This window comes from Hemicordylus capensis, chromosome 3 (assembly GCF_027244095.1).
Source record: "Hemicordylus capensis ecotype Gifberg chromosome 3, rHemCap1.1.pri, whole genome shotgun sequence".
Taxonomy (NCBI): Eukaryota; Metazoa; Chordata; class Lepidosauria; order Squamata; family Cordylidae; genus Hemicordylus; species Hemicordylus capensis.
Genome location: NC_069659.1, coordinates 253,719,145 through 253,741,463, shown reverse-complemented (window position 1 = coordinate 253,741,463; position 22,319 = coordinate 253,719,145). Strand labels below are relative to the sequence as shown.

Sequence of the window (22,319 nt, the reverse complement as noted above, 5' to 3'; positions counted from 1 at the left end):
TATAGGAATACAGCCTTAATTTTGTTTTGTTTTTAAAGTCTCTGTAAAATGTCTCTGTCAGTTTATTTTATTAATGTTTAGTTTAGATATTTGTATCCCACTTTTCTGGTAAAACAAATGAAAGCAGTTAACAGCAATGAATAAACAGATTAAAACAATTAGTCATGAAATAATAAGACCAATAAAACAATAAAGAAAAAAGAAAAATCAGCAGAAAACAGCGCAACAAAATCCCAATAAAACGCATCAGTAAAAAGGCATTAAAAAAACAAAGCAAGGATCCGCCTCTACCTTAAGTCAACCAATAATAATAACAACCAAAACAAATGAAAACACAATCATGAAATAAACACAACCATTAGAAGCACCAGCAAAGCCAGCCAGACTCTAAAATTTACACATCACCACATCTTCAAAAACATACACATCAGCAGCAAATTCAAGTACCTGCTTTAACAAAAAAGGTCTTCATACCATAGAGAAAAATCCAAATTTTTTTCATGGAACCGGTCTGTAAAGAAGTGGCATATTCTTTGAAAAAAATCTCATTCAAAATGTGTAAACCAGTAAAAGGCATGCCAGTCCTAAGAGCTGAAAAATAAACTCAATTCACTGGTTCTCCTCCATGTGAATAATGAACAGTGTATAATGAACATGTGGAAGGAAATTGGCCCTGCATAGGGCTGGTATCAGTATCATTGGTCAGCTTCCAAGAACCCAGGGAGCTCAAAAGGGCCACTGCTGAACCCTGAAGTCAGCTCTGTGCCCATAACTTTAATAAAAAGAGCCCTGTTGAATCAGGCCAGGCCTATCCAGCATCCTGTTTCCACAGTGGCCAACCAGATACCTCTGGGAAGCCCACAAATAGGAGGCAAAGGTTACCCCTTCTCCCACCATTATTCCCTGCAATGAGTAGTTAGAGGCATACTTCCCAGTACTTCACAGGGCAGTGGTAGAGCAGTCCTCTTAGGGCTCACCCTAAGTAGGGGGTCTATGGAAGCACAGGATCTGGAATATGGAGATGGCCCTGGCCCTTGCCCTGCACTTGCTAGCACTGTGCCTGAGGACCTGTGAAGAGGACCCTATGTACATAACAGCTCTCCACCCATTCAGGAACTCTGTGCAATCAATATGTCTGATTGCACAGAGCACCTATGTATATCCAGATGTACATACATCAGTTCTTCTTTTATATGTCCCACCAAATGCAAGGAGATGAAGGGGTGGGATAAGAAGACCCACAGCTAGCAGGGCTGATTGCTGCAGGGCTGATTGCTGCAGGGTCAATTACCCTCCAAGGGTTCCTTGTATGTGTAGAAGGGAATGGGTAAACAGGGCTAGTGACTTGCATAAGGCCAGTGGCTGACTTCCAGACTAAGTTACTCAATAAGTGCTACTCAGGAGTTACTCTAAAGGGCTACTTATTTTCACTTTTTGATCAGAATGTCAGCCAGTGCGTTCATGGTTGAGGTTTGATTGTGGAGAACTCCCTCCAAAGTGAACCCTCCCCCCTTTTCTGAATTTTAGGGTTTCAAAGATCTCCTCAAGGAAAAACTGTAATTTCCTCCAAATTTCTCTCTTCCGAGGAGACATTTTGGAGAATTTTCTTAGAATTCTTCTTCACATCCCATTCCTCAACTTCTTGGCCACTAGGACATAATAATGATAAGGTAGCTACAGCCGTTTCTTGAGATGAATGACTTCAAAATGGTGGCACATATGCTGGTAACCCCTAGGCTGCATTACTCAATGCACTGCCTTTGTACATAGTCCAGAAACTGCTGTTGGTCCAGAATGTGGCAGCCAGGTTGGTCTCTGGGTCATCTAGGAGAGACCATATTACTCCTGTGTTGAAAGAACTACACTGGCTGCCTATATGCTTCCAGGCAAAATACAGGTGCCGGTTATTACCTATAAAACCCTAAACAGCTTAGGCCCTGGGTATTTAAGAGATCTTCTTCACTATGAGCTCCACCTTCTGTTAAGATCATCTGGAGAGGTTTGTCTGCATTTGCCGCCAACTCGTTTGGCGGCTACTCGGGGGCGGGCCTTCTCAGTTGCTGTCCCTGGACTTTGGAATGCGCTCCCTGTTGAAATAAGAGGGCCCCCCCATCTCGGGCAACTTTTTAAAAGGTGCTGGAGACACATTTATTCACCCACGCTTTTAATTAGATTCATGGTTTTAATTTTTAATGTTGGTTTTAAAAGATTTTAATGCTAATGATTTTAAGGTTAAAATGATTTTAATTGTTATAATGTTTGAAATGATTTAAATGTAAACCACCCAGAGACACAAGTACAAAAATATGTTAGTTAAAAGAACGAAAGCAAGCAAGCAAGCAAGCTTGTTGGAAGAGTAGAGCTCAGCAAGCGATACTTGGACTCCTTGTAGTTCTATATACATGTTATTTAAATCTAAATGGCAGGAAAAAGAAGATCTAAAGATTGGCCCCTGAGTTTTCTCCTCCTGATATTTTCTTTAATCAGCCTATTCCATCATGCTGTGGAAGAAATAGATTTTCCTTTCACTTTTATTAACAATATAAGCACTTACTCACAGTCACACTACAAAGCCACCCAAGAGTTCTAGCTTCTATAAATATTTGTGCCTGCCAGCAATTACCACAGCAAGTAAATCTATATTTCAAGTACAATGGAGACCTAGCTGGAACATGCCTAACATTTCCTTTTTCTTTTTCCTTTTTTTGGGGGGGTGGGGCACTCTCTTTTTTCCTCTCTCCCTCTTTTTAAATATTCACAACAGAAAAATGCACAAGGGCTGTGCAGTTTTTTATTTTCAACCTCCAGCTGCTTATAACATTCATGCACCATTATTAAATCAATATCACCTTCTTTGGGGAGGAAAGTAACAGTTTATGGGAAATACATTTTAATACATGCCAAACACCACCTGAAAACCAGAGCCTCCTGCCTTTACAATCAGCTCCTCTTCAGAAGTGCACCGTCTTTACTGCTAATGCTCTTTAAAGCTAAATATATTCTCACTTCTTAGGTAGCATTTGTTTTGAACAGAGAAAACTACTCTGTTTTCCATGACAGAGAAAAGCTTATTTCTTCAAAGGAAGAGAGTGAAAAAACAACTACAAAAGCTGTTTTGCTTCAGCTGGTAAAACTAGATCTAAGGACACAGAAACAGAATGCCTTCAGTTCACAGGCAAAGATTGCTTTCTTCACAATATGCTACTGAGCTCATTAGTATCCCCCACCTCCAATATATATGTTTCTTTTTTTACGATATATGAGAACATTTAAAGCAGTAAAACTTGAAGTGATATATTTGCTGCTTGTGTTGCCTTCAGCCTTAAGGCCAAGGAAGATTACTGCTTCCATTAAATAGGCTTCAGTCTATCCTACTTAATTGTGTGGTTAGATCAACAGGCATTGCTACAGACCATAGCCCATTCACACATATGTGCGGGCACACAAACACATGCCATTTTTAGAGGGGAAGTAAACCCCATTGTCAGCCACTACTCAACCCCCTCCCCCCAATGTCTCTGCATTCAACAGGATGTCTAGAAAGGGGAACTTATACATGTACAGCTCTAAGTATGCACACAGGCTCTGCCTACAATTGAGTACCCTGATTCACAGGGTTCCTGAGGGGGAGAAGAGTCTATCTACATACAGCGGTATGTGCACAAGCTGCCTTTACAGATGTCACACCAAACAATGGAAGTCAAGGAATTGTGTTGGCAGGTGTGGCAATATCAGGAGCGGGGCTGTTCTGTTTTACCCTCCCAATGTTTAGTGTCCATGCTGGGAGGCAGTGGGGAGGTTTCATTAATTACTATTATTATTATTATTATTATTTCTTGTTTACACAGTCAGACAGGTGTTATTGACTGGTTTGTTTTATGCAGACATCGAGTCCTTCCCAAGGACCTGGGATGCCAGAATTTTATCGTCAATACTGTTGGTTATTATAGATATCGTCGCAAAATATAGGTTATTATTATTATTATTATTATTACATTTATATTCCACTCTTCCTCCAAGGAGCCCAGAGCGGTGTACTATATACTTAAGTTTCTCCTCACAACAACCCCGTGAAGTAGGTTAGGCTGAGAGAGAAGTGACTGGCCCAGAGTCACCCAGCAAGTCTCATGGCTGAATGGGGATTTGAACTCGGGTCTCCCTGGTCCTAGTCCAGCACTCTAACCATTACACCACACTGGCTCTCGTGAACTTATATTTTCATGAATTTATATTCTGCCAATGATGGCATGAGAAATGTCTGATCTGTATTATATGCTGTTGGAAACAAAAGACTTGCCAAATGAAGACAGCCACCAAGTGGGGTTGTCCAGGAGAGATTAATAGAAGGTAGTGAATGGCCATGCTAAACCCCACTTAAAACCCTAAATTCTGGGAACTGTAGTACAGCCTTTCAAAAGGTATTCTTCTAGGTATTCCTCTATTGATCAGGTAAGGGTAGAAGACCACTCTCCAAGTATTTGTAGGAGTTTTTGCCAATCCAAAGATTTAATTTGCCTGTCAAATGCAGAGGCCATGTTTGTGCACGTCCATGGCCTGAAGATGGCTCTGAAGCGTGAAGTTTGAAGAACAGTAGCAGGTAGCTTGTTGAGTAGTGGGTAGATACATGTTCAAGCCCTGGGGCCGCTGATGGAGCCTTGATATGGTGGCCCTAATTTGTACTGACCCGGAGATTTTTTGCATCACAGTGGTAATCATTGCAATGATTCCAAAAAAAGAAAATGACAAATAGTCTTAAAATATTTATTAATTAAAAAAAAGTTAAAATATTTGTTTATACAAAGATGAGACAAATCTCATGCAAACTCTCCGCATACAATAAAAATAACTCAAATATTAGTAGGATGGGTTTACAAAATAACTTCTTTATAGTAGTTTTTCATAGAGAAGTGCTGCTCTTTTCAGTGTGCTTGGAGCACCATCCAGAATAATTTACTTACAAAGCCATTGTTTAAAAAGATTTATACATTGTTCTACAGGAAAGGTGCCAAGATTTTCACACTCATCACTATGATTAACAATTAATACCCTATTACTACTACTACTCGGAAAACTAGACTCAGACCTATGAACATTGAGTAATGATATCCTCAGTACCACTGGACCTTTGAACCATTTATGTCTAATGTACAAAGCTGCCAAAAATCGCTGTGCATCACAATGCAATCCTAAGTGTGTTTATTCAAAAGTAAGTTCCACTGAGTTGAATAGGACTTACTCAGAAATAAGTGTCCATAGGATCACAGCCTTAAATTATTTCCTTACATGGTTAAAAAAAATCTTAATATTGTTATGGATGGCATCTGTTTCTGCTTAATTACAAATCACATTGGATTTAGAATTTGTGTATATTACAAGTAATTTGCATAATTAAAACAATTAAGGGATTGACATATCATGGTAATTAGAAATGCATCAAACTTGAATGTTGTACAAAAGAGAGCTTCAATATGAAACATTAAGTCTCTGAGAATGAAATACCCTACAGATTCCTGAAGTACAGCCTCAAACTTAACGTGCTTTCATCGAACCTTCTGGTGCAGAGGTGGCTCTTCGGGTTATCTGGCTTTTCTTTAAATTGCTGGGATTTGAAACTCAAAAGATGACACAAAACACATGCCCTTCACTTGCTTCACTGTAGATGGCACAGTATTTGACTTGCGTTCTTATTGCAGATTTCCATTTTTTATCTCATTTTCCGTAGCCGTATTCTGTTCTCTTTGTCCCTTTTTTTAAGAATAAGTATGAACTGGTTGAAAAAATGCTCTTGGTCTTTTTTCTTCTGTACGAGTCGAAATCGCTGATCTCTGCCATATTTTTCTGCGAACTCCTTAAATGTTGTCCTGTGTGTGGGAGGAAAAATATCAAACATAAGCTACACTGTCACACAGTTCTGTGCTTGTCAGTACATTTTCACATGTTTGGGCCCTTCGTTATGCAATCAGCCTTTTTGTATTGAAAAATCATTATTAGCGTGTCTGGCATTGTCACCAGCAATTACAGAAGTGGAAACACTGAAGTCAAAATTTTCAATGTGGATTGATCTGCATGGCTTCTCATCCGGAATCATTATTTCCATAGCACAGAACATATACTTACTTATTGATTGCTGGAAGCTTGATTAATAATTACTGTAGTTCATTGTGGATCATCCAGAGTAATTAAATAGGACTTAAAAAAAAAAAAACCCAGACCATACATTCTTCTTTAACTTCAGCCTGCCAATCAACAGGAACCAAGATACCTGAAATTAGATTTCCTTTCTACCCCCTACTCCCAAACTCACTGAAGGCTGAGAAGGTAGACACTTTTGTCAGATTCAGTATAGTGACATGTCTTTTGACTCCCAATTGTAGAATGAGTGAGTCTTTGCCATGGGCTCAAAGAAGGAGCAAGTCAGAGGCATAATCCCAATTGAAACTGAAATATTGTCATATTTTGGCTTTAAAGGTTTTGTGCTGCACATGTTATTAAAAATGTTGTGCTCGATATAGTTGTGTGGTTGTGACTTCTAGGAATACTGTGAAATCTTCTGGGATTGCACTCCCACCCTGCAGTTATTTAACTTAAACACACACACACACACACACTCACCACCACTCATGGCCAAACTACTTCTTTATCACAACATAGAAGATTGAAGAGGATGGAAAGCAGCCTCCCTGACATTTTCCCTTAGTGCTCATACCAGATAACGTCTGTTTCTGCTATCGGCCTCACTGTAGTCTCATTCAGACATTATCATAGGAGGCTGTACTCACATACAGCCTCTGGAAATGAGGCAGAAGCACTGCCCCGCATGTCAATCACTCTCCCCTGCCGGGTGAGAGTGTCAATCACTCTTGTCTGAAGAGGCAAAAGCTGTAAGCATGATTGCGTGCCTTCCTGTGATCAGGAAGCTGGGGCACCCCAGTCTCCCAATCATGGGAAAGCACGTAATCACACTTATAGCCTTCGCCTCTTTGGACGAGAGTGACTGGCACTCTCGCCCAGCAGGGGAGAGAGACTGACATGCCGGGCAGCACTTCTGCTTCATTTCCAGAGGCTGCACAATAGTACGGCCTCCTATGATAACGTCTGAGTGGGGCTTGTTGTGTGCAGAGAAACAGGCTGTGCCTCACTGCTTTGCTGCACAGTCTTGTGGGGTATGGAAATCCCCCCCCCATTTTTCCCAAATAATGGGGGAAAGAAATATCCTACCAGGGTTGATGAGTTTTAGCTAGTAACATTAGTGGCATATGCATATATATCTTCTAAGTGCTTCCACGTTGGAACCTGCCTCTTCTTCACTTTGTTCCTGCTGAAGCTTCAAGAAGAGGCCAAGGGATGTTTGCAGAAGAGCACATGTATTACTTTTGCAGCAAAAAACCCATAGTGGAACTGGGCAAACAGAGATTGGATGAAATTCTGCTCCCTCATGTTGGCTATGAATATTGCAACAGCTCCAGAGAGGTTTTGTTTTTGTAATGCGAACACAAATCTACTTCTTGTCTAGCTATCATATTATCCTGGCACATTCTCCACTAGCTTGCCAAAGAAATATTTATAATCATACCATCAACAGAACTTGAAAATATATTGTTTACATCAGTACGTGCAGGACCGAACAATTATTCAAAATGTTAGTAAGATAGAACAGACTTGTTTTTCTTTATCTCTGTAATGATAAGCTACATTATAATAAAGCATATATCTTAGTGATTTACAAATTGCAAAATCAGTACATGAATCTCATTTTTTTTACTGTGTGATTCTCAGTAGTGTTCATGGAAATCAGCTTAGGAACAGCAAGGAGGCAACAAATCAAAATCTGGTTTTTATAGTGCAGGCAACATGCTAATGATAAGTTCTTGAGTGAATATAATTTGAGTTTTGTCAGAAAACCAGCAAAAGAAATGCTTTAGTAATTCTGCATTATAAATACTCATAATGCTTGTTATTGTACTTGAGCACACTGCAAACACTGATCACATCTGCAACTGCGTGCCTCACTAAAAAGCAAAATAAACTACTAACAACTTAATACAATGAGATGATAAGGATATAGATCAGATTAGCAACTTTATCACATAACTTTATCACATAACTATAAATTATATGTTAATTAACATATTCACTTGGCTATCATAAAAACATAAAAATTCTGAGACTGCATCAAGCACAACACCCCGTGTAAATTGTGCACAATATATACATATTTAATAGGCAAAACTGATATTAGCTTTAAAGTTTAGTTTCTATTTTGCTGCAGAACTAAGAAGGCAAGGCCTGAAGAAGTAAACAATAAGAGGAAGAAATTAAATACGAAGTAACATAGGGATCATCATTCAATACAACATGAGGCTCCACATATTTATAGTGTCTATGCCCCAACTAACTTGGCAAAGAGGCACCAAGAGGAACTCTCCTCCTCAATCCATCTTCTGTGTAAACTGCTTTGTGAACTTCTTACAGAAAGGCAATATACAAATATTCATAACAATAATAGTGATAGTGAATCTTCCTGAGTATGATTCCTGCTGCTGGACTAATAATTTATTTATTATTTATTTAAAATCTTTATACCCCACCCCTCTAGTGCACTACTGCTCGGGGCAGCTCACAACAATAAGATAGACACAATACACAATAAAAGTAATAAAATTAACTAAATTAAACAGATTAAAGTTGTCAGATTAAAATCCACAATCATTATTAGGTTTAAATTAAAGGTTATTTTAAAAGCCCCAAACTGAAAATTATAAAAAGCGAAAGAACCTACCAAATATAACCAAAAAAAGGAGCATTAAAAAGCCTCCTTAAAAAGGTGTGTTTTAAGACTTTTTTTAAAAACACTGAGGGAGGGAGTATGGTGAAGCTCTTCAGAGAGGGCATTCCAAAGCAAAAGGGCCACAACCGAAAAGGCCCTGTCTCTAGTCCCCGCCAACCGGCTCTCTGTTAGTGATGGCGTCATGAGCAGGGCCTGAGATGATGAGCGGAGGGCCCTGGGAGATTATGGATTCATTCTAATAAGAGAGTTGGGGAAGTGTTTTGGGGGACTGGTGGGAAAGTTATTCTGGGGATGGGGGTGGTAAGGATAGCTGGCAGGAAGGGGTCGTTTTCCAGCTGGATTAATTTGGAAAATGATCCCATTTCTTCCAAATGTTGGGTAAAATATATTGGATCATTTCCAAATTAATCTACGCAAATGGGATAGCTTGCCCACCTCTAATCACAGTTGATATTTAATTGCCATTCCTAATAATTACGGTTATTCTTCACAGCAGCAGGGCTTGATGCATTTCACCCAAAGCTCAAAATTCACATTTAGCTCATCCACATTTACAACTACATAGGGTTTAAAGTCACTAAGTTAAAGTTTTTGTTATGAAGACTCTTAGGTAGGATCTGTGTTAGGAAGTTGCTCAATACCTTGGTGACAATTTAGATTCCTCCAGCAGCTTTTTAAATTCCTCTTTGGCTAGTAATAATTTATTCTTCTTTTCCTTGTATTCCTCTCTTATTCTGGTCTTGACAAACTGTTCAAATATCTTAAGAGAAGAAAAAAGATAGCCATTAGAAAACTGGCTAATATATTTAATACAGTGAGTTGATTTTCACACTTGCTTCTAAAGCATAGTAAAACGTGCCACAATTTAGGGGCCCACGCAGTTGTTGGGTGACATTTCCTTGAAGAGTAATCCCTGTCAATTGAAGAGGTGGGGATGATATGAGAGTGACATAAAGGGAAATTACTTCATGATGAATGTGGCCACTTTTTGTCTGTGCTTCACAATCAGCAACATGTGTATCAGCTCTTTGAACTGCTTTTCAAAACCAAAAGGAAGCTAAATTGTAATCTGGGAGTTGGGTGCGGGGATGCCCATAATTCATCAACTAAGAACGTACTATTTTCAGTGTTTCATGTCATCAGAAGCTACGATTAACATGGCCTTGGATAGCCACATTTGGAAAAACCTCTTCAGAAGATGTTAGAGAGATCCTACCACTTGGAGTAGACTGGTATGACTTAGTATAGGACATTCCATATGTTAATCCATATTAACATATTACATATTAACATTTGAAAATCCTGCTGTTTCACCTTGTAAGAAGCCTTGAAATTTGTGTCCAAGTTCTTTTGACACCATCACCAATTTCAGCAAATCATTGGTGGGTATGTGGATGAGAAAACTGAACACCTCTTGATCACCTTTAACATTAGTTTGACAGGAAATATCTGGTGATAAAACTAAATTACTTGCACAAAGATAATTTTAGTTCTATAGTAAACAGATCTATGTGCCTTAATCTCACAGTGTCTTCTTGTCCAATTTTATGCCATTCCTTTGAGTAATCATTGTTAAGCTGCTGTGATTTATTAACTGTCAGGTGATACAAACATCAATAAAAGAAAAATAATAATGTAGGGATTTATATCCACAATACATTTTTGATCTATTAGCAATTGGTTCTGTGGGACAACTGGAGTGGAAGCAGTAGAAGGTTGTTCTTACTAATATAGAATATACGATATATATTAGTAGGAAGGTTGTCCCCTTTGGCTTTTGAAAATGCCAGAGGTGTGAATGGAGGAGGAGAGCAGTAAGTATGCTGTCTCAGAGTCAGGTTTGACAGGGTGCTAGGAGGCAACAGGTGGGCAAAGGAGGCCAGAATTCAATCTTCCCTCTCTGCAGGCTTTATTAGCAGGCTGGCTAAGCTGGGATCTCAATTCATCTAGGAGCCATATGTCCATCAAAGTTTTCTCTATGAGTATTCATACTCTATTTTATAAACTGCCCAGATATTATTGTAAACCGCCCAGAGATGTAAGTTTGGGGCGGTATAAAAATATGTTAAATAAATAAATAAATAATGAATAAATTCCTAGCTAGCTAGCTGGGAAAACAGCACATGCAATTTCCCATGTGTGCATGTGTGTGCGATTTCTTATTTCCAGAAGAGAGAGAGAGAGAGAGAGAGAGAGAGAGAGAGAGAGAGAGAGAGAGAGAGAGAGAGAGTGTCTTTCAAATAAGCTACACTTGCTGTGATCGGATTTTTAAGTGTGGAGTGGAAGGTGCTCTGAGTCATTGTTCCCTGCCAAACGTCTAAATCAGTACAACTGCTTCTTCTTTGATGTGGATATGCACACACAGAATTAGGTGAGGACCATCTCGTTCTGAGAAAAGCAATAAGCAGGAGATTTGCTATTAGCAGAGTCAAGATTTCTTTTAATTATTCTTACTAAAACTGTCTCAATTGTCCATGCAAAATGTAGAAAACATAATGTAGCATTTATTTTCCACCCTTCCTGAGAATGCCGAAGAGTAATATAATACGCAGCACATTTGAATAGTTACAGGAAACAGCTCTCCATGATGGCAAAAATAGATGGCCACATTAAGTTAAAATTAATAAATGGCTCATTATCCCAGTGTCTGAGCCCCTAAATGCAATGCTATTTCTAGACACACCATCTACCCATTCATTTATTTATCAATTTGCTGTCAGGATCATAGCATCATTGTGAGCAGTGATGATAGCAATCTGTTGAGAAATAATGATCAATAAATAATTGCAAAGCTAAAAAAGACAGAGCCTGTGTTTAATCAAAAGGAGTCCATTCCATCAGATAGCGGCAAGAGAGCTGCGCTTAGTTGTTTGCTTGGTTCACAAACAAATCTCTTTAAAGCCGAAATCTGACTTGCTGGCCTTTTGGACAACCAAGAAGTTTTTCACATGGGTCTTTTAAAGCCCTTTAACTTGCATCTCCTCTGGCATGGAGTGGGTGCATTCACATATCGGGCAGATTTACCCCAAAGTCCCTGCAAGTTATCGGGGAGCAGTTCACACACAATTCAGATTTTTCACTGCACTTTAGAGTGTAGCCCAATTTATATCCAAGGCAAAAGAATCCACTATTTGTGTTGTTTGGGACAACTTCGAGTTTGCAGTAAAGCCTCCCGGTAAATTTGCGGTAAAGCCTGCTGTGTGTAAAAGTCCCAAGAGATAATATGAGAATCCATTCTTTCTGTTCATGGCAACACTTCCAACAGATGAAGCAACAAACCTGCCCTTTTCAAGTCCTTTATTTACTTGAAGAAATAAACCACATCAATATGTTACAGTGGATTTATCTACTAACCAATTCTATATTTAAAATACAATCTTCCACCTGAAATTTGTAGTACTGAAGTTCCACCAGCTTAAAGGCTATTTGTACATTACATTATACACATGTACAATCTGAGTAGTGCACACAGATTGTGCTCTGTTCATGCGTAAGTTATTCACACAATGAGGCTTTTCTGATGACTGCTTGAAAGCGGGCGAAGGGAGCCCAGCCTGCTTTCAAGTGGTTGTGAGAACCACTGGGCTCACAGGGAAGCCTGGTGGTTCAGTGGCGGCTAGCCAGTCTAGCCCATCTAAATACCCCTCCCCTAAACCAAGGTTAGCAGAGTGAACACTCCGCTAAACCCATTTCTGTGATTGTGAGTCGCCACAGTGCGGCTGCGAGCTATGCTGACTCATGAGGAGACCTCTGACTGGGAGGCTAAAACAAGCCTCCTGGCATCTAGGTTCTCCCCAGAATGCCCTGCTCACTCATGTGGGGCCTTCTGGAACTTCCGAGGGAGAGGCGGCCCTCGATCCCCACAGCCCCAACTGGCTCCATGACGGTGCCATTAATTATGTGGGTGGCTATTCTGGCCTAGCCCCTTGATTGTCTGCGGGGAGAGCAGCTTGACCGATAGTGTGTAGAGCCTTATTATGTTCAGTGCACTTATAGCCATATGCACTTTCTGTACGCTACACCTGAGAAGTCCAAAATGTTCAGTTTTAAAGTGAGCACATGTACAGACCCATGTACAAATGGGCAGACATCTCCTTGCCCATAATATTATGTGTGCATAGCCCTTAAGTCTAACATTTTGTTCTGTATTTTGGTTCCTTCAGTTTCTGTCAGCGTGTTCCAACCCATACAAACAGATGGTGCATGCCCTTGACCACCAGATGCTAGGGAGCACCAATGAAAGGGGGCATTTTTACTGCTGCTTCTCTGTGTTTTTACCTGTTGTATTGTTTTTATGCTCGTATTTTATAGATTTTAAATTTTGTTTTTATATTTTTTAGCTTAATATTTTTATTGTCTTTTTATTGTATGTTTTAACTTTTGTAAACTGCCTTGGGGTTGTCTTTTAACAAAAGGCGGTATATAAATGCACAAACAAACAATAAATAGATAAATAAAATTACCATCTTTTCCCTATTTGCATGTTTCCCAGATGCACTGGTTGGCCACTGCATGAAGCAGGATGCTGGACTGGCCAAATCATGAAGCAAGATGCTGGACTAAAGCCTGATCCAGCAGGACTTTTTCTTAAGTTCCAATACATCCTAGGCTTTGGACATTCCATGAAAATCCAGCATCTTAATTTAAGCCATGGGATTATTTATTTATTTTTTATTAGTTCTTATTCATTTTTAATTCTAACTTCTTGGTTAGTGTTTGTTTGAAGGAGTGCTTTCTAGAGTGAAAGGCTTAAGCCAGGAATGTACATCAATCTTTCCAGCTGACCAAAAGAAAAATACTTTTAACACTTCATAAAATTTTCTTTCTCCAGCATTAGATCTTTTTCTTTAAGTAGCACGAACACAACTATAATCTTCTCTATGAAGAAGAGCTCAAAATTGCTTTTCATAGTCATTTTCTTTGAGTATGTAATATATCCCACAAATGAGGCCCATGTCACCAATGTTTCAAAGCTAATATCTATAGTATAAGCTTTACTGACTATTCATTAAGTTATTTTACTATATCATGTACATGCTTGATGAATGATAGGCACAATAAAGCTTGATTGACTAGGCAAGGTCTAGACAGTGCCCTTGCTGAAATAACTTACGGGAAATTCAGAGTTCTCCTTGCTATATAAACTCTTCTTTGAAGATATTGCTTGCCTTTGGTTTCAAATTCTCTATTATGATTTTACCATCAAAACAGAACCTCTATTTCTTAAAGGCAAATGCATTTTAGAGATGGATCACTGCAACATTTTGTGCTTAATAAGCAGAAGGGGGAAAACTGGTATGGGTTACTTTTCTTCCAGTAATTTCCCCCCCACACATAACATACAACAGTATGTATATAGCCACACTTGCAAACCTCTTCTCTTGCCAACTTGCAACATAGTTTATTCTATTTAGAGTATTCTTACCTCACATCTCAACTTTAAAAGCTCTTAAGGTGGCTTACAAGACAAAAAGCATATAAGAAAATTTGGATCTCTGCTGTTTCCTACAACCCTCAGCATCTCTGGGCCAAAGTCTGTAATCTGCCTTGTGTCTATTAACATCTTGCAAGCCTCAGACCACTCAGACAAGGACCACTCAATGGCTGATGAAGGAGTATATACATTTGCTGATGACTAAGCAATTAGAATGTATTAGTAGGTTTACTGTTTTGGTTTCTATGGTGTCTCACCACAGCTGCAAATCTGTGTTCATTGGAGAAGATAGTTCTGGCAGTGGAATACATGAATTAATACATTCATTAAACTCTTTACATACAGGAGAAAAATTCACCTTCTACATGAAGCATTATGTTTCTAACAGACTGGCAGTAAGAGAAGGAGATTATTGCCTGCAACTTAACAATATGAGATTTGATTAACTCAAATTTATTTATGGCCTTAGACCAAAACAGAAAATATATACCATCTGTGGATACAATTACATCTAAACAATAATACATTAATAAGATTTGATTAAGATTTTTGACTACCACTAATGGAAGTGATATATTTTATTTAAAGAATACTTCATCCTTTTTTTATGGCAAGAAGTATCCAAATTTAAATTGCAAAATATAAGTATGGTATCAGCCCCATACAGACTTTCATTCAAGGGGAAATGAATAAGGATGAGCTAAGAATAGGTTTCTCCCCAAACCTCTCTAAGACTCTAAATGGAAGAACAGTAGGTATTGTTAGTAGACTTTGAATTCACCTGTTTACGTTCTTCTGAGTTAAGTAGAAGGTAGCGTGGATCAAACACGATTTTGTGTAACTCTTTCTCCCATGTGGAAAACGCAGAGACCTGAAGAATGCATGAATGAGAGAGAAATAAACAATTTCCCACAGGCTCTGGAATTAAAAAGGAGCAGGTTTCAATGCCAGAGGAAATTATACATTACCGGAATGTCACAAGCAAAAGTATTTACTATAAGATAACTTGATATGGAATAAATATTAATCACAGGCATTGGAAATAAAAAGAGAACTGGCTGTGAGAACTAGAGAGTAGAGAAGAAATGTATAATTCAATAATCAACTGGGATAACAACAGTGTTTTTAAAAAGCTGGCATTTTTGTTAAGAGGTTGAAAGGTCTGGGTCAACACACAGAGGTAACAATAGACATCAATATGACATACTCTCCCTCTGAATCACCCTATGAATATCATCTTATGAATATTTGATCCTTGTAACATAATTATAGATCCACGTGCATCAGGAACACAGATTTCTGATCCAATATTACTACAAACTTGGGGGTGAAACAACAATGTAGCAGAAAATAATTTTCTTCATCTGTTACTCATGCACTCTATTAAGCTTGCTTTTCCAGTTCATTACCAGTTGAGAGTGGGTTACCCCCACTTTCACTGAATTTTATCCCTTTCAGTGGATGTAGACTCTGCATATCAACTTCACCCATTATTGGGCCTCCTGGCCTCACCCCTTCCTTCTGTCTGCACCCATGTATATATTTACCAAGAGAAGATAAGACTTCATGCATTTGATAACATGAGTTCTCTCCCACAATACATTTCTTAGTCTCTATGGTGCCACGGGACAATTTGTTGTTTTTGCTGCAACAGACTAACACAGCTCCCATTCTGGAATATTACTGCAATTTTTCACACATCCTCAAACTCTTTTTTTAGAGACGTTTAAATGGGAATTGCCCAATGTGCATTTCTAGAGGGAAATATTATAGTTTTACAGTGTGACAAACATTGAATTTCAAACATAAATGTGTGCATAGAGAACCTAAATAGTGACATAATTTTTAACATCTGTAGAAGCTGATAAGTTGGTAATGCTATGCGCATATTAACTCAAAACACTTCTTCCATCAACACCTCTTTATTACGCAAAGATTAAATTCCACCAACTAGATGTTACAAGTTAACAATACAATCCACTAGATGTTACAAGTGGTGCGAACTAAGATAACTGTACTAGCAGTGGAAAGAAATTTGCAGAAGCATAAAATAAAGAAAGCAATGTATACAGAGAAATTAAAACCAGATATTAATGTTAAGGAGGAGATAGTTTCAGCTATGAAATTCATTAGTCTCTGAATTATACAAGTTGAATTAATTGTTCTTTCTTGTAGCTGTTATGTTGTCCTCCCTCTTTTCCCTTCCCTGAGTTCATTATTCCTTGTTGCAGCTCTTATGTTGTCGTCCCCCTTTTCTCTTCCCCATCTACTGCTTACCTTGTTAGAAAGAAATTTATGAACTGCTGAGACATTTGGTTTGTGTAAGCAACTGAGGAAGATGTATTGACATTGAAACTGGTTTTGTTTTTAACCTGTAACTAGGGATGTGCAAACAGGTATGAACCACCCCCCTGTTCAATCCAACCTCGGAATGACCCCTTTTCCCCGGCCCACTCAGGGGTGTGTATGTGAGGTTTAATTTTTTTAAACTTACCCGCTCCTGAGGGGTTCTCTGAGGTGGCAGCGGGGGTTGGTTCCCCTTCCCCCACAGAGGTTCCCCTTCCCCCACTGGCCTCCCATCTGTCCAAAACCGGCCAGTTTGGCCATTATTTGCCCCACTTGGGCCTCCCCCCGGCACAGTGTTCATTTGGGAGGCTGCCACACCTGCAAAATGGGCCTCTGCATGGCCTGGCATGACCCAACTGGTATTGGTATTGATCCAACTATTTCAAAATGTACCAGTTCTTTATATATTATCAATGCTTATCTCAACCCCCATTGATATGCAGCCACAGTTGTGTGGGAACCACTTCCTCATGGAACTGTGGAGAGTGTAAGAATTATGTAGCAGGGATGTGCACAAAACCAGTTTCCCCAGTTCAGTTTGAATCCTGATTGGATTCAAACCAGACCAGGCATGTTCGGTTTTGCTCCCTGGTTAGGTTCAAATTTGAACTGGTTTGGGCCTATTTTGGGGGTGCCAGGTGCCATTAAATTGTGTTTTTAAAAAGTTTGGCTTACCACCACTGTGGGCTTTGCTGGTCTCAGGGAGTGCTGCTGCAGCCACGGAGGGGATCTCTGGCAGCATATAGAGACAAAGGCTTTAATCCACTACACTCCTTTAGGCCAGTTATGCATGCTTGTGTGAATAGCTTCATCATGTTTATGAGGGAAGCAGCTATAATAATAAGGTGAGATTGGGAAGGTGCTTGGGGTACCCTCTATCATGTCTAAAATGGAGGATAACAGGCTGATGCGTTGGAACAGCTCAAGAGTGGGGTTGCTATCTAGAGCTATAAGGTGAGGAACCTACTTTACAACTCCCTTTTCCCACAAGGTTAATTTCTATTAAGTACAGCTCAAGACTCAGTTTAATGATGCCTGGGAAACATGGTGACTAACTGTCCATGTCTGCCTCCCTAATCATTTCATAAAGAGAATTGCCCTCTCTACAGGGTGGCTCACCCACGAGACAAGATGAGGTGATGGCCTCAGGCAGCACCTGTGCTATGGGGCAGTGAGTGAGGATACACCTCCTACAGGAACTGACTCACCTGCCTGCCACTCCTCAGTTCTCACCACCCTGCTGCTTTCCCTTTCTGTTCCTCCCTACCTTGTGTCATGGCCCAGCACTCTGACACCAACCTAAGCATCAGGGGGCAGGGCCAGCCTCACCTCCTTTCCCATCTTCCAGCTGCTATATTGTTTAGGCATACCAAGGTTTTAAACTACAAGTCAGAGTGGGTGGAGTTGGCAGTAAAGCAGGTTGGAGTTGGCAGAAAGGTGGCGTTGGCAGTAAGGTGTGCTTTGTCTGCTCCATTTCAGGAGCAAAGCACAGTGCAGAAGCATGGTCATGAAAGGTGTGGGAAGAAGAGAGTGAGAGCAGAAATAATCCAGCTAGCAAAGTGGCGGGAATAAGCAGAGGCTGCAGGTCCATGGTAGAAGCTTTGTCCTCCTTTCCCTTGTCACTGCCTTTGCTGCTGACAAGTAGTTTAAAACCCTGGCATGCATCCAGGAAGGGTGGCCTAGGCAATGGAGGCATCAGCATCAAGGGGCTGAGCCACCATCAGGGTCATGGCCAGAGGCATTTTGGCATCACTTTGAGTGGTACAAGCCCTTGACCTGGCACTGATTATGAATATACGCCATTTTCTTCCATTAAGTTGTGACCCGTTTCATCTCATTTGTTGGTGTCTGCCTCTTTCTCCTGCCCTCATCAATCTGTTCCAGCACCTCAATCTGCTGCATGTGTTGATAGCCCAGACAGATTCCCATCAGGTGACTAAAGTACTATGCAAATACAGCAATACAGTAAATGAACAGGCTTAGGGCCAGGCTGTAAGAAAGATGACAAACACTGAAGGCAGAAATTTCATTCATTCTGTGCCTTTTACATCACCTAGCCTTTTGAAGAATAAATGGCAGAAACACAAGATATATATTTTGTGAAGACAGTGACATTAAAAACCATCTCAGGAGCAATAGGAACCATTTGACTGTGCAGAGCAGAGTTGCAACGTGCCTGTGACAAATTATATCTTGATCTCATAAAGTACTACAATCCAGTCAATCCAAAGTTGTTTCTTACCCCTCTTTCCAGAAGCATGTCTCGAAAATGGGTAATACGTTCTTCCAATGGAAGTATAATCTGGTGTTCTGATGCTTTCTCATTTTTTCCCTCCACTTCAGCCCTGTCTTGCTCAGCAGTCGGAGGATCTTCCAGCCTTAAATAATGTAAGATATGGAAGGGTGGAATAAATGTTTAACCTTCTGCTGCAGGAAGCAGTTAATAAAGGCAGCAAATCTATCTGCAGTCTATTTGGGAATTTATTGACCAAATTGAAATATGACATGTGCAGCTAGTTCAGTTTTTGGTCAAAGGTGTGAAATTTCTTCAAGACTGAGGGTACCTTTAAGGCACCGAAGTGTGATTTAACTGGAGATGGAAGCTTAGATGGTGCTAAAAAGCTAACACTTAAAAAAAAAAAACTTTAAAAAAACCTGGAACTGGAACATAGGCCTTGCCAGTATTTTCAGCAACCGTTGATTCAATTGATCTTATCTGGAAAAAGGTATTGGAGCTAGGACCCTGGCAGCATCAGCTCTCAACTGCAATGTCTCATAGTGACCACTGGAGGGGGGTTAGGGTCATGGATAAAAGTGCAGGACTCCTCCCCTCTTTATTCTTCCAGTGTTAGTCTCCTTTTTCTCTCTCCAGAGATGGCTGTTTGTTTTGGTCTCTATTCAGCCATGAGCTACAGGCAAAATTAAGCTACAGGCTTTTTCACATTTGTTTGCAACCTTTTCTTTAAATAAATCTTGTAGTTCTTAAATACTAAAGAACTGTCTGAAGCCCTTTTGCTTGGCTGAATTCTCCCCAAACTGACTTTGCTCTGCTAATGGGATTTGAACTGCCATTCTTTCCCTACAAAGGGTTATGGGCCCAGGAGCCAGTAAATAAAAGGAAAAAACAAAGAGAGTCAAATAGAAAGTAAATCAAAGATAAAAGCTTTGAAAATGGAGATAGCACAAGGATTCCAGATGATTGAAAAGTTGCAAGGTCCTGAGTACGAGCTCTGGTCTTTCAAGATGGAGATGTTCCTGAAGAATCATGGACTTAGCAGTGTTCTACACACCCATTGTCCTGCAGATGCAGGAAAGGAGCAGAAAGAATGGGACAGAGAAAATGAGAAGGCATCAGGAATGATTTGCATGGCAGTGAGTGACCCAATCTTAGTTCATCTAAGAGACAAAGAAAATGTAAAGGATATGTGGGAAACTCTGAAGGGATTATATAAAAAGAAATTTTTGGTTTCCAAAGTGCATCTAGTAAGAAAACTGAGCAATAAAAGACTTAGAGAAGGAAAACATCTCTATGCACATAAATGTCCAAGCACATAAATGAAATGTTAGAATTATCTAGGCAACTGCAAGCTCAAGAAGCAATCATGCCAGATGAAGTTTTAATAGGATTGCTGTTGAATAGTTTGCCACATTTCTTTGATAGTGTGACTAATACCTTGTAAGTCAAGGAGGAGGCAGAAGGGACAGGATCTGCACAGTTGCTCTGCAAACTGGAGAAAGGAGAAGCAATTGGATTAACAATTGAAGAAGCTTTGTATGTGCCTACTCTAGAAACAAGTCTGATGTCTGTAAAATATGCTACAGAAAGAGGCTACATTATAAACTTTAAAGGAAGGCACTGTTTTATCGAAGTAGAATGTGTGAATGAAATGGCCAAAACTGTGAAGGAATGCACACATAAAGGATATCTGAATTGGTAGCAGAGAAGGTTAGGCCATAGAGATGCCAAAATTGTTGAAATGTTTTAACTTTTACTGTATCATTTATTTTGTTTAAACACAAAGAGAAACACAGCATCCTTTGGATCTGATTCATAGTGATGTTTGTGGACCTATGCAAGTTAATACATCAGGAGGATGTATTTCATTGATGACTATTCTAGATACACGTATACATACCTGTTAAGTGGAAAGGGACAAGTACTAGAAAGACAAAAGAATATGTTGCAAGACTGAACAACAAGTTTGGGAGAAAGCCACAGGTCCTCCTCACTGACAATGGTGATGAATACACTGGGAATAATGCCATAAGATTCCTAAAGGAGGATGGCACTGAACACCAAAAGACTGTTCCTTATACTCTGAAGTAATATGGAATGGCAGAAAAAAAGAAACATTATCTTATGGAAATGTTGAGATGCATACTTGCAGATGCTGGTTTGGCTACTAAATATTGGGCTGAGGCAGTGATGACTGCTACTTACCTGCAAAACAGATTGCCATCAAAGGCCATGGAAACAATGCCACATGAGTTATGGCATGACAACAAGCCCACTTTGAGTCATATTTATTTTTATTTATTATTTATTTAATACATTGATATACGAGTGTTTGGATCTAAAGCATACACCTATATACCAAAAGCCAAAAGGACCAAACTCAACTGTAGATCTGAGGAAGGAGTACTTGTTGGCTATTCCATAGGATGTAAAGGATATAGGAGTTTAGATCTTACCACAGAAACAATTACAATATGCAATTTAGCATACCTCAGTGAAAATGAAAAACGAACCACTAGTGAACTGCCAAACTGAGAACCCAATTCTCAGTTGGAGAAAAAAATCAAGGCAATATGATGAGAATGAAGGATCCACTGTAAGTTTTACACCCGGCAGTGATTCAGCAGAAGAGAATGCTGATGATGAAGAACAAAGGGTGCAGCGTTAAACCTGACAAAATAAAGCAGTTCTGCCTAAGAAACCTTCCTACATTGTAAAGGGATAAAACTTTCAAGAACCAAGCACTTGGAAAGAAAATGATAACTTACCTGCAACTGAAGCACAAAACTGGAAGGAAGCTGTGAAAGAAGAAATGGAATCATTGCACAAAAATAACTCATGGACACTCATAGAGCTACCTGAGGGAAGAAAGACTGTAGAGTGCAAGTGCATTTTAAAATTTAAGCAAAATGGAGAAGGAGATGTCCAGTGTTACAAAGCAAGACTGGTGGCAAAGGGATTCTTGCAAATATATGGGGAAGATTATGATGAGATATTCACTCTCGTTGTAAAACGCACCTCAGTAAGGATACTCCTAAGCATTGCAGCAGCAAAGAAAATGCAAGTGGATCACATAGCGTAAAAAATGCATTTCTTCATGGAGACATCAAAGAAGATATTTATATGGAGCAGCCTCCAGGATTTATGGAACCTGGTAAAGAAAAACTTGTATGTAAGCTGCAGCAAAGTATTTATGGACTAAAGCAGGCTGCAAGAGCCTGGACTGTCAAATTAAACCAGTTGCTAGTCCATGAAGGATTTACCCAAGGAAAGGCTGACCCTTGCCTGTACTTGAGGCTCAAAGACAACAGATGGACCTATATACTTACTTCTGTTGATGATCTGATAATCTGTTATAGAAATAGAGAGGACAGCCTTGAAATAATAAAGCACCTGAATAATGAGATAGAAGTAAAAGCTCTTGGGCCTGTTTCACACTATCTGGAGATACACATAGAGATAGAAGAGGATGGATGCTATTTGCTTAACCATAAACAGAAAATAAACTATTTGCT

General features: G+C 39.5%; 1 protein-coding gene across 3 annotated transcripts in view; it reads right to left on the bottom strand.

The window, feature by feature from the left end:
• Positions 1-4,747: 4,747 nt before the first annotated feature.
• The window catches only part of TCERG1L (transcription elongation regulator 1 like), a 277,404-nt gene continuing 259,832 nt past the window's right edge, over positions 4,748-22,319 (bottom strand). For 2 of the 3 annotated variants that reach the window (XM_053312332.1, XM_053312334.1), the window contains exons 10-13: positions 18,811-18,946; positions 15,004-15,093; positions 9,430-9,548; positions 4,748-5,861 (exon numbers count right to left, since the gene is read on the bottom strand). In XM_053312332.1, the coding sequence (XP_053168307.1) occupies positions 5,705-5,861; positions 9,430-9,548; positions 15,004-15,093; positions 18,811-18,946 (502 nt within the window). In that variant the 3' untranslated portion in view covers positions 4,748-5,704. The remainder of the gene's footprint in view (positions 5,862-9,429; positions 9,549-15,003; positions 15,094-18,810; positions 18,947-22,319) is intronic. The other variant, XM_053312335.1, reaches the window with a different exon arrangement.